At 53.2% G+C, this 17,184-nt stretch overlaps 1 protein-coding gene across 2 annotated transcripts in view; it reads left to right on the top strand.

Annotated features, from left to right (window-relative positions):
• The window catches only part of PAX7 (paired box 7), a 105,709-nt gene extending 89,219 nt beyond the window's left edge, over nt 1-16,490 (top strand). For both annotated transcript variants that reach the window (XM_066265154.1, XM_066265153.1), the window contains exons 8-9: nt 5,262-5,508; nt 12,699-16,490. In XM_066265154.1, coding sequence (XP_066121251.1) covers nt 5,262-5,508; nt 12,699-12,814 — 363 coding nt within the window. In that variant the 3' untranslated portion in view covers nt 12,815-16,490. The remainder of the gene's footprint in view (nt 1-5,261; nt 5,509-12,698) is intronic.
• Nucleotides 16,491-17,184: the final 694 nt, after the last annotated feature.

Here is a 17,184-nt window from a genome sequence, read left to right as displayed (position 1 = left end):
TCCTCTTCCGGCATTGCAGAAGTGGGGCTTCCGACCTGCCCACGGGTCCGAGTGGTCTTTAGCCTCATTCCAGTCCCGGTCTCATCTCCAGGGCCACGTCCTGACCTCACTGGTCCCAGCCCCTGCCTCTCCCTCTCCCCTCTGCTTTCTGCAGAGGCCCCCACTCCTCTATCCCAGACCCTGCCACGGAGCCCTGATGATGGCGACCACCCCTTCTAATTGCAGCCTCGCTCCCAAAGCCACGTTCGGTTATCACAGAGGGTGCAGATCTCACAGCTCAGCCTCCTCTGTCCCAGGCCCTCCGGGCCAGCTCAGGAACGGAGGGAATTAATTACATTTTTCCCATCCCCTTCTTTTAAAGTAGGGGAGCGCTGGCAAGTCCCAGGGGAGGGGGCGGTGAGCAGAGGACGTGGAGGGGGGCTGGCACGAGGCTTCCTTGGCTCCCACCCCCCAAAACCTTCAAGCCTCTCCCCAGCGGCGGAAGGGGGGTGCGGCTAGCCCCTTATTGATTTAGTCTGGTGGAGGCTGGGACTGATTTAGAGCAGAGGGAGAGGAAGGGGCTGGGGGGCGGGCAGGGGGCCATGGAGAGTGAGGGGGGGGGGAGAGGAAGGGATGGCTGTCACTCAGCCTGACAGACAGCCGGGAGATTTGCCTTCAGATAAAACCTTACAGATGTGGAGGTCGGTATTGATTTTGAGTTAGTAACGGTAACGTACCAAGAAGTAATACATTAGTGAAAGCAAGGTCACCGGGAAAAAAGTAAAACCCACCAGGGAGAGGCCTTAGCATTCTTGAGGGGGGTGGATTACCGCATCAGACCAGGACTTCCTCAAGTTCAAAAGTTTGCAGGCTCCAGACCTTGGCTAGGCCCCTAACCATGGGCAAATGCTTTCTGCTTCTGCAGGCAAAAGGGGACTTTGGGGAGTCCAAGGGCCAACCAGAGGCCGGGAGGGCCACCTAGGCCTGCAGGGCTCTGTGCAATGGGGTTTGCTGAGGGCCTCTCTCTCCATTCTCTCCAGCACTGCCTGTTGTGGGGAAGGAACATGCTAGAGACCGGGGAGACCAGGGTTCAAATCCCAGCTCTACCACTTACTGGTTGTGTCATCTCGGGCATACCTTTTTACTTCCCCATCTGCAAAATGGGAGTATAATAATAGGCTGTTTCCTCGAATAGTCACTGCTCCCAACTCCCACTTCTCTTCAGTGGGGTCCTGTTCCATTTGCTTGGAAGCTGCCATACCCAGAGACAGGGGGATGGATGAAATGGAAGCCCTTTCATCCATAGGCCTCCAGGGACTCTGGGAGAGAGTGAGCAGATGCTGCACCTCCCCCATCCACACCTACCCCAGATGTGAATTTGATTTGATGTTCCAGGGTAAATCCCATTGAACAAATCCCATTACAGTAAGAGCTCCCTGGGCCTGAGCTGATTCGGAGCTGTCTTTAATGGCCCAGGGTCCAAGGCCTCCTGAGCCACTGAGTATCACACAAGTCCCTCTGACAAATGATTCTGGGAGTCCTTGCAGCGCTCAGGGTTTTCATTCATAACACTGACCTTCTTGCTATTCTTTAAACCTGCTGGGCATGTGCTCACCTCAGGGCCTTTGCACTTGCTGATCCCTCTGCCTGGAAAGTTGTCTGTTACATCTTCTCATGGCTGGTTCTTTTTGGTCTTGATATCACCTCTTTTGAGGATATCTTGCCTGACTCTTCCTCAAACCTCCCTCCCATTATTTTTCTGCCATAGCACTTACCAGTATTGGAAATTATATTATTTCCTTGTTTGCTATTAGCCTCCTTCACTAAATGGACAGCTCTGGGAGAGTGCGGAGCTGCTAATGCTCACTGCTGCACTTCAGTGCCTGGCACATACATAACAGGTGCTCAATAAATATGTATTACATGAATCTGCATGGATTTAGCAGGGTTTTTCTGATCTCATAGTATGAAGTAGACACAATGTAGGCACTGGGGCAATAAAGATGGATGAAATACAGCTCCATCCTATCCTCAAAGAGTTCACAGACTAGTCCTATCTCCAGCCTGTCCTGTGGCAGCCCTCTGTGGAGTGTTTGTTGACTGAATAAATGAAGGCTGTCTTTAGGAACACCACAGTATTTGGTGTAGGTGGGATTTAAAGTGCAAGATAAAAAATGGTGGGGAGGAGTTGAGACAGGCAGGTAGCGGTCAGATCACAAGAAACCTTTGTCCTGTTTACCTGGGAGGTACTGAGGAGTCACCGATAATTCTTGAGTGATAGGGTCAGCTTGGTGGCAGTTCCCTGTAGATCTGTCTGCAGGATGAGTACTGGGTTTGTGCACAGCTCTCAATCCATCCCCAGAACACCCTCATCTCTCCCTACCTCCCCCCCATTTCTCCCTCCCCATCTCATGTCTCTTCTGTGCATCTTAGTGATGTGCACGAGGAAAAGATTAAGCTGGGGTCCCACCTGAGCTGACACCCCTCCCTCCGAGAGTCTCCCACCCCCACTGGTATCCTCCCAAAGTACGAGAAATGGGCCTGTGTGTTTATCCTAAGCCTCGGTCTCTCCGTGGGGCCCAGGCCTCCTTTGAGGAGGAGCAGGGTTAGTGTTTATGTGGGGTGGGGAATAGGATAGGTGGTGATTGTCTCCATTTAAACAGAAAGTGAGGTCTGGACAGGAACTTGGGAGAGAATGGGGTCTCCTAACACCCAAGGCATCGTTTGATTCCTGAGCTTTCTCAGAGAATCCCCCCCTCCAAAAACACTCCCCCCCAAATTTCTCAGGCCCAGGAGACACCACCTTCACAGTCAGAAAGCAACAAACACAGGTGGCCCAGTGGTGTCAGACGTCCTCACACACCACCGCACTATGGGACCCTCCTTCCTGGAGTCCTTCCACCACCACCCGGCACTGTATGTGGACCCTACCATGACAGAGGCCTCTGCAGCCCGTCCTGGCCAGGGTGAATTAGGGAGACCTCAGCCCCCTAAACCAGTGCTGCTGCACAGAGGAGCCCCGACACCACCTGCCCAGACTTCCCTCTTCTCACAACCCAGGTCCCTGCGTCTCTGCCATCTCAGTGGGTGGGCGCACCATTCAGTCCCATCTAAATCCCACCAGCTGTGACGGGGACAGACCGACCGCAACAGGCCCATGCCCTGGACTCTGGCTCTGGGAAGGGGGTGAGGGCGGGTAAAGGACAGAGGAGGGGTGCCCCCAGGGCTGAGGGGAGTGTGTTGAGAACATTGAGGGAAGAATCAGGGAGGAGGGACCCCACCCCCACTGGTAGCTGCCCAGGAAACAAACCGTGGCTGGTCCCTGGGGTGAGAACCTCTGAAGGGGGTCACGTGTCTCACAGGCACCCTTGAGAGTCACTCTTGGCATCAGGCAAGCAAGTGGGGTCCAGCCAGCCGCACTTGCTATGAGAGCTGGGGAAGCCCCAGCCCTTCATGGACCTCAGTTCCATCATCTGAGAAATGGACCTCATAGCTCTGCTCCTGTCTCTGTAGGGCTCCGGGTCAGGAGAGAGTCACAGGAGTTTGTGGCTAAGAGGAGGAGGGGCAGGAGGAGGTGGGGAAGGAGAGGACTGGAGGAGCTTGGGCCACTAATTTCTGAGCACTTACCCGGTGCCAGGTGGGGTGCCGGGCCCTCTCCATTCAGAGCTCATATGATCCTCTAGCCACCCCTGAGTTAGGTCCATCATCCTCTTTGCCCCGGAAGGGGTGGCCGCAGGAGGTAAGGGACACTCTGAGGCTGCACAGCTAGGCGTGGAGGAGCTCAGTGCCTGTCCTGGCATGAGCGGGCCAATCCTGGCCATGCCCCAGGGTCGATGGCAGGGACAAGTCAAAAGTGAGGAGGCACACATATTCAGCAGGTGTCGTCAGCCACAAGGTCATTGCTCCGATGCCCACAGCACATCATCTCCCAGGTCATGGGCGGGGAAATCAAAGAACGCAGCCGTGTGCCCAGCATGGAGGTTTAGCCTGTGGTTGGGCAGACTGTCAGCCAGCCTGACCTTACTTGGCACGGCGGCCTCCCTCCCATAAGAGGGGTGGCATTAGCAGGAGTTTACCAGTGTCCTGGGCCCTGTGGGTCGGATCCAGGAAGGTCTGCCTCTCCACCCTCTCCCCTGGCCTGACCACGGCACCATGCTGTCCCACGTGACAGGAACTCCTGCGGCCTGCGCCCCCTCGGTCCACTCTCTCTCCCGGATAGCTGGACAGCAGGTGTCACCTCCTCCAGATGTTTTCCCGAACCACTTGGCTGGTTGAGTGCTCTCCTCTGGGCTCTCACAGCCCCCTGGGCTGCTTCTGTAACAACCCTTATCAGTCCAGATTTTGATAATCTGTTGCTAGGTGTCCCCTCTCCCAAGCCCAGACACTCCCCCTGTTGAGGGCCGTGGCTGTGGCTCTTCCTCCTGTCAAGTCCCAGGCCTCAGCCTCAGGTCTGGGGTCATAGTCACCATCAATGCATGTTTGTTGAATGAATAAACAAACACACCAATGAGCCAGGACCAGGTTCTTTAAACAGAGTTTCTAGAGTTGAGCCTCACCCTGTCATTCCAAGTTGCCAGCACTGGTGGTGAGTTCCTGTTTGCTGAACCAGGACACGCAAGGAAGTGTGTGGTGGTGGACACAGACATCCAGGAGCTGCCGGAATCAAAGAAAGGTTCCAGAGAAGCTCTTAGCACCGGCCATGTATGTTGGCGTTGTACATTATTACCAGGAGGTCGTCACCAGGTCATGGCCAAAGTGAAGAGCATAGCAGGCCTAGTGCAGGATGATGGGTGAAGCTGGACAGACGCAGTCCCGCTCTAATCTTTGTGTTGGAAGATGGGGGTTTCCCAGTCTGATAGCCCCATCAGGGGGAGGCACAGTGCCCCGTCCTCGAGAGCTCCCTGTTTGATAGGAGAGACATTACTGGATAGTTTCTTATTCATTTGTTCATTCATTCATGCATGCACTTATGCATTCATTCATTCAGTCCAGCCTGGGGCTAGAGAGGTGGACAGGCCCCGCCTCTTCCCAGGAGCTCTCGGTGGAGGAAGCCTCCATGGGTCAGCACCTCGCTGGGGGAAACCACTAACCATTTACCCACCAGGACAAGCAAACAGGTCAACTAAAGATCTCGAAGCTGCAGGGACCTCAAGGAAGAAACTCCCGCCATGGCCTCTCCAGGGCCAGCCGGGCGTCGTGTCCCCGCCCGTCCTTGCATCTGTGGGGTCCCGCCAGCCTCCACCCCCTGCCGCTCAGCCCACACGGGTGGTTTCTCCCCACAGGTGATGAGCATTCTGAGCAACCCCAGCGCGGTGCCGCCGCAGCCGCAGGCCGACTTCTCCATCTCCCCGCTGCACGGCGGCCTGGACTCGGCCCCCTCCATCTCGGCCAGCTGCAGCCAGCGGGCGGACTCCATCAAGCCGGGGGACAGCCTGCCCACCTCCCAGTCCTACTGCCCGCCTACCTACAGCACCACCGGCTACAGCGTGGACCCCGTGGCTGGCTACCAGTACAGCCAGTACGGCCAGAGTGAGTGCCCAGCGCCCCAGCATCCCCCTCCTCACCCTGCCCCTGCTTAACTGTCGAGACCCAACGGGGAGGGGAGGGTTGTGCTCATTTCACAGTTAGGGACACTGAGGCCCAGAAAGGAGGAACAGCTGTTCTCACCTTTCTTTTTTTTAAGTGAGAGGAAGGGAGACAGTGAGACAGACCCCCTCCCTGCACGCACCCTGACCGGGATCCACCGGGCAACCCATCTGGGGCCAATGCTCGAATCACCCAAGCTATCCTCAGCGCCCAGGGCCAGTGCTCCAACCAATCAAGCCACTGGCTGCAGGAGAGGAAGAGAGAGAGAGAAGGGAAAGGGAGGGAAAGAGAAGCAGATGGTCGCTTCTCTTGTGTGCCCCGTTGGGGAATCGAACTCAGGATGTCCACACGCCGGGTTCACACTCTATCCACTGAGCCAATTGGCCAGGGGCCCCGGGACAGTTGTTCTAAGATGGTGCTGAGCTGGTCCCCTGCACTCGGGCTCCTGCTGCCTTAGAGAAAAGCTGCCCCATAGAAACAGCCACAATGGCATTTAAAATTTCTGAGGAGCCACATTTTAAAACATGAGAAATAACAGCAAAATTATTTTTTACTAACATACTTTTATTTAACCCATTCGAGCCAAAAGGCCGTCACTTTGACCTGTAACCCATATGAAATTATTAACGAGCTCTGTTCCATTCTTTCATTCATGCTACGTCTTTGGAGTCCAGTGTATTTCCATGCAGACACAAAAGTGTTGATTAGAAATGCTTCATCTGTGTTGAAATTTTATAAAATTTGCAGGCTGAGGGAGTTGTAGGTTTACATACCCGAGTTGTTCCAGATATACTGAAAGGTTTCCCAACCACTGAACTAAACCGAATTTTAGTTTTTAAATTTAAATTTGGTCAAATTAAATCGAAATGTAAAATGTGGTTCCTCCATCATAGTAGCCACACTTCAGGCGCTCCAGAACCAGCGTGGCTGGTGGCTGCCCCGGGGACAGTGTGGCGTCAGATCCAGCCCTTTTCTGCCCCCTGGTCACGGGGACAGCTGTATTTTGGGTTCTCTCCTCAAAACAGCTCCCATCCTCAGCTTTGGTTTCCCCAAACGTTGAGCTGGTCTCACATGCCCAGCCCAGTCGCCTTCCCCCGATGCTTTGCTTAGAGGTGTGGATGGCAGGTCCTCAGACCAAAAGCTGCAGAAGACATGGCCAGCCACCGCTTCCAGCTGATGGGCGGCCTGCAGCAGGGCAGGCCACGAGGGCACAGGGAGCGAGTTCACTGGTTGCCCTCCTGCCCCAGCTCCCGGCAAAGGCCTCACCTGCTGGTGTCAAACTAATCAGAAGGACTTGTGGGGAGAGGGTGAGACCTCCCAGCCCAAGGACATCCTCCCTCCCCCACTTCATGCAGCCCTGGCCTGACCTCCCTGACCTCTGCTTCCTGTCCCCCACACCAGCCCGCTGCTCCTCATATGGCCTTGGCCTCCACAGCTAAATGAGGGCCAGCTGTGCCGGCCTCCGCCTCCCAGCTGTGTTCATGGCTGCCTCCTGTATGTGCGTGTTCCAACAGGATGTGCGTGCATACCTGTGTATGCATGAGTGTGAATATGCATTTTGGATGTGTTAGGATTTGTGTGTGTGTCTCTGTGTGTCCTTGTATTTCAGCATACAGTGTTAGTGCACACATCCTTGTGCATAGGTGAGTGTGTGTGTGTGTGAATGTGAGTGGCACATGTGGGTGTGTGCATATGACTATTCACATATGTGTGAGTTTAAATGAGCATACTGTATGTACATGATGTGCATATGGGTTTTTATGTGAACACACATGTGCACGTGTTTGGTCATGTAAACATGTGTGGCTGTAACACATACGCGTGTGTTTACATGTGCATTCAGGTATGGCCATGTGACCATGTCTGTGCATGTGCCTGTGTGTTTGACACATGTGGTGTGTATAGGTTATTATGTGGACATGTATAATAACTATGTGTGCATAGATGTGTGAGTGTGCAAATATGTTTAACTGTACATGTATATGTACATGTTTCAATGTGTCTGCATTTGGAAATATGTATATGGACATGTAGATGATGTGTATAGTGTGCAAATATAGGTGTGTGTATACTTGAGTGTCTGCGAGATGTGGCTGTGTGCTCATGTGTATAGTTGCACACCAGGCTTGTACACCAATGTGGTCTCTGTGTGTAACAGTGTCTGTGAGAATGTGTGTGCATGGGGAGCAAGTGCGTGGGGGTACGTAACGTGTGTGCACATATGTCTGAGAGTGGGGTGCACACAGGGGTGTTTCTAGAGGAGCCCAGGGCAACCCCTGCCCCAGCCCACGTGCCCTGGGGACCGCAGCGGACACACATGCTCCTGATAAAGAGTTTAGAGCCCCGGCCTGGGGCAGGCGTTAGTCACACCCAGAGCCCCGTGCCGACTCCAGGGATGCCTGGCTAACTCGGAAATAAAATTAACCCCAGAGTCAGCACGGGGTGGCAAGGGAGGGGGGATCAAAAGGGAAAGGGCCCAGGAAGCGAGAAAGGAGTGTTTGTTCCCCCTCTGCTCCTAGAAGTTGGCCAGAGCGATTTCCTCCTCCCCTCCTCCTCATCTTTTCCCCCTTTCCCTCCTCCCACTCTCCTCTAGCTCCAGCCCAGTCTCCCCTGACTCCTCCTCCAGGGCTGGCTCAGAGCTCCTCCGGAGCTGGTTCTCCAGCCCAACCCAGAGGGAATCCGAGCATAAGACCCCACTCCACCCACCGAGGCTCCAGGGTTGGGCTGGGAGGGGCTGAAGGAAATCTGCCCCTCTTGCACTGTGAGAGTGGGCAAGGCATCCTGCTTTTCTTGGCCTCAGTCTTTCCATCTGTGATGTGGGGGCCCAGGGATTAGATTCAGGCTTCTCAAAGTTTTTCCTAGGGAGCACCGCCCCCACCTTTGACATCCTGGGACCACTGAGAGACTCACTGACCACCGGCCCCATGTTCACGGGCAACCGAATACACCCATAACTGGGCCCCCACAGGCAAAAGTCGTGTGTCCCAAACTGCCTGTGTCTTCCCAGGTCCAACCTGTCATCTGCTCACATCTGTCCCATGTGTGCGTTTTAGCCAACCAGACACTGGGTGAAAGGCAGGGTCCTCATTTCCTGTGATTCTCAAAAACACCGCCCCGGGTGGATGTTATTTGTCCTCAGGTTTCAGACACTAAAGCGAAGGCTCAGAGAGGCTAGGAACTTCCCCAAGGTCGCACAGTAGGTAAATGGGGGCTTCGGGTCCAGGACACCTAGTAATGATACACACCTGGGCCCACCTGTGTATGGATTAACGTGTACAACTTCACACCCACCTGTGCATGCACAGAGGCCCACACACAGAGATTAAGTCCTATGTGAGTTTTCACTAATGGAGGTATATGCCTGGCTTTCAGGTATAAATATACAAAAATGTGTATGTGTGAGGAAGGAGAAACAACCATTTATTGAGCATCTACTGCAGGCCTCACATTTAACCCTCACGGCCCCTTCTATAGTGTACATGGTCCTTGCCACTGGATGGATGAGGAAATGGGACCCCAGAGAGGTTGTTTGCCCGAGACTGCTCAGTAGTGTGCAGCTGTGTGTACACAGCCTCCATAGCCCTGCCCCTAGAGAGACTCACCTTCAGGTGTGCACGGCGTGTCCCCACGGGCCAAACTCTTCAACGGCAGAGCGTACCTCCTCTCCCTGGGCCTTACATCTTCCCCGGGACAACCTCTGCACCTTCCTTTCCTTCCCTTGGCCGTTGTCCATCCATCTGTCTTTCTCTCCCATCCCTGGAGGAGGTCGGGGTAGGGGGGCGGGGACAGGGCACACGGCAGATTAATATGGCCCTGGTGTTCCCAGAGGCCAGGGCCGTACTAATGATGGGGCTGATAGAACGCAGAAGTGTGAAAAGAATTTTAATAGATCTGACAAGTCTAATAAGAATTTGTGTCTAGAAGGGTCCTCCTCTGGGGCCGCGGGCTGACAAGATACTGACGGCTGAGATTTGTTTACTGGTTGGCATCACTGCCGCATCTCCTGCCAACTCTCGATTAATCTAATTTGAGATGTTTAGAGCCCAAGCGTGGGTGTAAGGCAGAGGAGGGGCGACATGGAGAGACAGAGGGACAGGGAGGGCCATCGACAGAGGCCATAATGAGAAATGCCACAGCCCTGCCCTCGCCAGCCCCCAGCCGGACCCCAGGGAGAGACGGCTCTGTGGTGTTATGGGTGTCCTTGAAGTTGGCTGGGTCATCAGTAAAGTTTGGCTTTGTGGTGTTTCCTCGCTCACCTCGACAGGGCCCGTGGGGAGCTCCCACTGTGGTCTGGGCCGTGGCCGGTAACTGGAAGTAGCAGAGTGATCAGAGGCACAAACAGGACAAGTTCAGGCATTGCCATCTCACGTGCTGGCAGTCACTGGGGGCCTGCAATCTCCCTGTGCCTCAGTTTCCCCCTTTGTAAGATGGGAACAGCCGTACCGAAAGCATGGGGCTAGTGACAGAATGCAGTGACATCATGCCCGCCTAGCACATAAATGCTCATATGTGAGAAGTCTCACTCTGTTGTTCTTTCTTGTCTATTATTCAAAGCCAGACCTACGTGCCCCACCCACAGGAAGAGCAGGAGAGGCTGGGATCAGAGGTTGGCATGACGTGGAATAAGGGGGGTAGGGAGAGCCTTTGGTTACTCAGGAAGAGGCGCCCGACTTGGCCATTGGCCCTTGGAAAAACCCCTTATGTGTTCTGGGGCGGAAGATGGGGCCAGGGCAGAATCTGGGGGGTGCCTCATCCACTCTGAAGTGCTGTACACACACCTGGGGTTATTAGGAGGCTGCTGGAGGAGTCGTGGGCATGGTTAGGAGTTGACATCAGACTGCCTGGGTTTGAATCTTGGCTCCACAATTCATGAGCCATGTGATCTTTCAGATTATGCAATCTCTCAGGATGGGCCTCAGTTTCATCATCTGTAAAATGGGGATAATAATACTACCAGGCTCACAGACTTGTGAGGAAGTAGCACACACAAACTGCTTAGAACAGGAGCAAGCTCTTGGTAAATTAGCTTGTCCTCTCCCCCCTCTCCCCCCCCCCCCCCCCCCCCCCCGTCCCATAATGACTCTGAAAATTAGACTTCCTTATAGGGCAGACCCTGGGGCCCAAGTAAGACAGGCTCCAAGTAGCAGAGATGGTTTGGCCAGAGTTAAAGGGTCCTCATGAGGAACAGAGATGAGAGATTCTCTCATGCCCACCTAGACTAAGAGGCAGACCCAGGTAGGGCAGGGCTGGCCACCACCACCTCTGCTCTACCAGCTGGGAGCATCAAGGCTGAGTAAGTGACCTCTGCGGCAACCCAGCAGCTCAGCTCCGACCCCAGAGCCTGGGAAGCTGAGGGGCACAGGGGCCAGCCACTCAGAAGGCCCAGGGCATTTGTACATTCTTTATGAACCTAGGGGCCTGTGTCCTGAGCCCTCTGTGCCCAGCATCTTAAGGTGCATTATCTCATTTGAGCCACATAGCAGCCCTTGAGGAGGGTGGAGCTCCTTCCTTCCGTTTTGTAGGCGGGGAAAGAGGTCTGGAACAGCAAACTGATTTGCCCAAAGCCACGTGAACAGGAGGTAGTCTGGACTCCAAATTGCCCTGTTTGTTGTTCCTTTCCTTCTCACCCCATCAAAGGTCACATCTGATTAGTAAGTTTCAATCCTAGGAGCCCATGTCCACTGAGCTCACTATGTGACAAGCACAGTGCTTACCGACCGCTTTTATATGCATTTTCCCATTTAATTCTCGCAACAACTCTTCAGCCTAGGTGCTATGATTATTCCCATTTTATAGGCAAGGAAACTGGGACTTGGATAGGTGAAGTGGGATGCCCAAAATTATGTGCTCAAAGTTAGCAGGTACAGGATTTGAACCTAGGTCATTTGAAGCCCTAGGCAATATGGCCTCCTTTAGCTCAATTGTTGGGCCTTGCCCTCTGGCCATCCCTGTCACCTCCTGGCTCCACCCACCGACCCTAGCCAGGAGCCGTCAGCTTTGGGGAGGCACTGTGGAGTGTTATACAATTCCTCAGTGGGCAAGTGACAAAGCGGTGTTAAGCCCAGCCTTGTGATTCCTAGGGCAACCCTGTCCTCCTTCTCCTCACCTCTGGATTTGAGAGATCCCAGGAGGCTGGCTTGGCCACAGCCGCAGAGTCCAGCTTGGGAAGCAGTGTCTCTGTGCCTTGGTCACATGCCAGTCAAATCATTTGGTCAGGGCTGATTTCTGCTGTAGCTTCAGGCAGGTACAAGTAATACAGTCAAGAGAGCATGTGCACATGCAGGCCCAGTGGTCATACCTGTACACACACACATCCTCTGACACGCGTGCCTGGCTTAGGTGGAGCTCGCCGGTACACAGTGACCTGTACATGCACAAGCATTCCCACAGTCCCACTCACACAGGTGCACACCTTCATCTGTGCACAAGTATTGCTCATGTGTGAACATATGTTTGTGCCCATTGCTACTTCACTGAGAGTCTTACTTCCAATGTTCACATACACACACACACACACACACACACACACACATACACACAACCTCAAACTCCCATCCCTGTCCCCTGAGTGACCAGAATTGACAAGGATGAAGGTCTCCACTTTTTGCATATCTGGGCCCTGGCTCCTCCTCACATGAAGCCCTCAGCTTACCTGCAAAAGCTGCTTTGAGTTTTGAGTAAGGGGTGTGGCTTTGCCTCATCCAAGAGCTGAGCTTAGGGTCCAAAGGAGGCAGAAGGACCTGGCCCTCATTACCTGGGCTCCATAGACACCCACCCTCATAGAGGTTTTATGCACAGAGAGAGGGACTAGTTCTTCATTCAACAATGTGGATATCCTCTCGAACTCCCTACAGAACCCCCAGAGAGAGTTGGGGTTTTATTATTATTAAGTGTTAAGTAAATATTTGCTGAGTGATTGGAAAGGAGGTGAGAGAAAGAGCTTTAGGAAGAGATGGATGGATGGATGGATGGATGGACAAACTAATGTATGGATAAATGAATGGATGATGGGTATATGGATAAATGAATGGATGTGTATGTGGGTGGATGGTTTTAATGGATAGACATAGGACAGATGGACTAGGAAAAAAGAACTTTAATTTCTAGAAGTTTCTTTGTTTTGTTTTTTCCAGCTGCTGTTGATTACCTGGCCAAAAACGTGAGCCTGTCCACACAGCGCCGCATGAAGCTTGGGGAACACTCGGCTGTGCTGGGACTCCTGCCGGTGGAAACTGGCCAGGCCTACTAGGGCCCCTGGGGCGACTTGCCCCCGCCCAAGTCCCAGCGCAGCCCTTACTGATCCCTGAACCTCCCAGCCTCAGTCCCCTCACTGCCCTGGGGCCCCGGAGGCCAGAAAGGAGCTCGTTCCTGTCTCATAGCCAGCCCTCCGGAGGCACGCAGCCGGTCCATCGTTCACCTGAGCTGGGGGTCCAGAGTGAGCTCCCAGCTGGGGGTCTGCCCCTTCACCTTCTCTCTGGGAGGGTTTCTGGATGGCCCACAGTCCTCTCCCAGTCCAATCCTGAGGCAGCCTCTGTGCCATCTCAGGCACAGAGATCGAAGCCCGCCCTGACTCGAGCACCATGAGTACCCAAAGGAGGAGGATGTCTGGGGTGAGGTCCTGGAGCCCTTTGGATCCAAGCCCAGTGGGAACCCTGACCAGAGGTGGAGGAAGAGCTCACAGACCACTCTCAGCTGGAAGTGCTGGGAGTCGGTCCCTCCGAGGTCTCTGGTCCTGGACCAGAACCACAGTCCGTTCCTCCTTTGGATGCTGGAACCCCAGCAGAGAGGGAACCTAGCTCTGGGGTCTTTTTGCAGGGGCCTCACCCAGGCATCCTGAGGACTTCAGGACCCTCCCCACACACCTTTATTCGGTGTAGGGGCGATCTAGCCCAGTCTGGGGGACTGGGAAAACCAGGCAGAGACTTATCCAGGAGGTGGGGCCGTGTGGAGGTGAGGCTTGTCAGCAGTAGACCAGCCCAAGAGACAAGGACCCAATAAGGCATCCAGAGCAGCTGGCTTATAAACTGAAGCCCAAGTTCCGACCGTGCCCAACCCATGTGGGATCTGAGGAGCCCACAAAACCCTCAGTTTTCCCATTCACTGGATCAGATAAGAGGGGGAGGGGATCAAATCTTGAGGACCCGTGAGTGAAGAGACATAGGGCAGGCTCAGAAGGGAGTTTGCAGCTGGGGTCCCTCTGCTTAGGGGCAGCAAACTTTTGTTGCCAAAGGCTTCAGCTCTATGTAGCTTTGATTTCCCCCACAGAGACCCAGGCCCACTCCCTGTGTGCTCAGTCTTCTAGGAAGGGGGCCTCTACCTGCCAGGGAGTTCCTTTAAGCAGCTGGGGGTGCAGAGGACTTCGCTTGGAGTAGGGTTCTTGGACCAGCAGGGACTGCTTGCCCCCACTGACAAGTCCCCCGATTCCCCTTGGCATTTGTGGGAGAGGGAACATGTCCCTGTCCCAACCAGAGTGGCATCTTTCAATGTTGATTCACTCTTGGCCAAGAGGCCTCTGTCTCCTGACCCAGCACAGCTGTGCAGAGACAGATGTTGCCAATCTTCAAACCTCCATCCCTGGGCAGAGGGGGACACTGGCCATTCTGAAGAAGAGGACGACGCCTCCCTTGGCCACTCCAGTGGCTTCTTGAAGCCCCTTTCTCTCTAGAGTTGAGACCTTTAGGGAATGGTTCAAGCCCCTGACTACACTTCCCTTGGCAATTTTCACCACCTTCACCTACTTATCAAAATTATAGTCAGCTTCACCATCAACATCACTGTAGTCTACACGTGGATCGCCTTTATCAAGTGCTGCTGGGTACAAGGCACTGAGATGGGAGACACTGCACTGAATCCACAAAGACTGGACCAAATTGCTTGTCCCCATTTGGGAAAATGAGGCCACCCCTTTGCTCAACCCATGCCTCTTGCCCTCAGCCAACAAGACATTCCGAGAGGAACGGGCTGCTGCTTTGGGGGCTGGGCTGAGCTCCTCCCTGCTGGGCAGCCGGGACACTTTCCTGCATGGACATCACTTGTTTCTCATCTTCAGACTCAGTATTGTCAAGCCCACCCTGGACCATGCCTGGGTGGCTCGTATCTCTGGTTTAGAGGAACCTGTTAATGGTTGGGGACAGACTCTTTGGTAGCAGCGGACACCCAGATGTGTGTGGCCCATCAAGTTCAGCCCAGGTTTCAACTGGAGCATCCACTGTAGGAGACTTTGGGTCATTTAAGCTCTGGAAAAAAAAAAAAGGAAGACTGTGTTGTCCCTTGGTGACCCAGTCCATGCTTCTGAGGCTGTCACAGCCAGGAAGCAGCTCTTCCTTACCGTCAACCACAGCCCTCATCCACATTCCTTGAACGGTCAATCCTTCCTCCTGAGGGCCTGGCTCAGGGGTCATCTGAGTCTCTCTATGCCCTGTGTTACCCAGGAAAAGGATGTCAGGCAGGTGAGATCCAAACTGCTCGGCCCCATCCACAGGAGGTAACATTCCAATGCCGGGACCAATCCAGATCTCTGCCCCTAGGATGAAATGGGAATACACCAAATAACTTAACGCATGTTCAACTTCTCTGGAGTTCTCCCAAGCCACCATCTTGGTAGAAAATGTTCTCCCAGGGGCTCCACTCCCCTCAGAAAGAGACCCTGACCCAGACAGGTTTTCCCCCAAAACCTCATGCTTTACTTTGTTTAGCCAACTTGGTCTATAAAATTCAGTCGTAGGTTGGCAGCTCGCAACTTCACCAGAGAGATAGTGTGGGTGAAAGGTGCAAGGCCTCAAACTCTTGAGAGTTGACCACAGCCTGAGAAAGAAGGCCTGGATCCCAGTGGCTTAGGCCAGCCCAGAAACAATCCCCATCCACCCCTGTAAATAGAGTCTGTAGCAAAATAAGAGATGTTTCCTCCAACTTCTCATGAGTAGCTATTGGTCCTACCTACAGGCGACCCCCTCCTCTGAGCTCATTGTACATTAGTTGGAAACGTGGTGATGTGCTGTTCGTTTATAGGAGTTGACTTTTATATATATAAATATATATACTAAAAAAGGAAAGAAACCCCCACAGTGCGTGTCGTGCTAGTGCCAGGGACCATCTGTAGGGATATATCTGCATATCGTGTGTTTCAGAGATACATTCCAGGCTCTGTTGGGTTCTTTCATGTTTATTGCTTTGTTTTTTGTTTTTCATCTGGCCTTTTGCTCTTGCTATGAAAAAGAAAAGAGTGTAAGAACCAAGCTACGCTTTTATACCCTTATTTTCTACTTGATTTGCCTTTGCCATGCTTTTGCCAGAACAGGAAGGAGAAGAGAGAGAGACGGGAATGAGAGAGAAGGGAGGTTTGCCCAGAAGGAAAATGAGAAGGTCAGACTTCCAGTCTGACTGTGGCTTCAGAACAGGACAGGTCCTGAGCTTTGACCACTTCACCAAAATCCGGTGTTGTACACGGAGCTGGCAAAGCATTCTGAGCTTTGGACTCTGGAACTTGGTGAAACACCATGATGACCCAAAAAGGACATTCCTCTGGAGCCTCTTTCAGATTGATATTTCTGTCAAGCTCCCCAATGAGCCCTTCACTATTGGAGGCTTTTTTTTTTAGGTCAACAGGTCTTCTCTCCTCCCCTCCTGCAGCGGCACCAAACTAAGACCAAATGGGGGTTCTCCAGCCGCCATCTTGAAATGCTCAGAGACATCTGTGTATTGAATACTTTCTCTGTCAACTCTTAACATGGCCAATCCCCTACCTGGGAAATATCTACATAGCACTCTAGGTCATTCCTTCTTCCTAGTAACTGCAACGTGGTTGCTTCCATGTTTGACTCACAGCCATTTTTCCTCCATGTGGTGGAAGTGAGTGAGTGTGTGTGTGTGTATGCATGGAGTGTGAGTGGGGCGTGCGTGTGGGCGCGAGGGTGTGTGTTTAAATATAATCGCACCATAATTTATTCAGCTATATGGAGTAGTAGACTAGAAAGAGAAACTGGCATTTTGCTTTAACTACCTGCTTGTAAGCGCTTCCTCTGTAACTCAGGCGTAACTGTTATACATTAAAAGAAATTAAAAGCATTTCCAGGGTTCTGTGTACTCACTCGATCGCCATTACATGGCTGCCCTGAGAGGGACTGGGGTGGTTGAGAAGGGCTTTGACCTAATTTAGAGAGTCAGGCTTGGAGTCGCATTTCCCCCACGCTCACCGGGTGCCCCATTGCCAAGCAGCTGCTAGATACACAGCAAGTACCTAATCAGTAGCTGATCAGTGGATGCCGTTTCTTAAGCTTACCTTTCCGGTGAAAGCTCAGTTCTCTTCACCAGGACACAATTTCCCTGCTGCTGAGCTAAGAAGCCTCTGTGGCCGTCTCTTAGGACACAAATTAGGGGGGGGCAAGAGAGAGCTCAGAAGCTTGCATCAGCTTAGAAGCGAAACCTGGAATGAGGATTGTTGGGCAGGTGAATTACTGAGGGAGAGCCTTCAAGAGAAACGCATAAGGGGGTGAAGGAAGCAAGAGAGGGCAGGGGAAGGAACTAAGCAGAGTGGAGTTTCACTGGAGGGTTTAACTGCATCCTAATAGTGCAGGGAGCTCTGGGCGTGAATCGCAGCACAGGGTGATTCTCAGCTCGAGA

Source organism: Saccopteryx bilineata, chromosome 3, assembly GCF_036850765.1.
Source record: "Saccopteryx bilineata isolate mSacBil1 chromosome 3, mSacBil1_pri_phased_curated, whole genome shotgun sequence".
Lineage (NCBI taxonomy): Eukaryota > Metazoa > Chordata > Mammalia > Chiroptera > Emballonuridae > Saccopteryx > Saccopteryx bilineata.
This window is presented reverse-complemented; position numbering and strand designations above follow the sequence as displayed.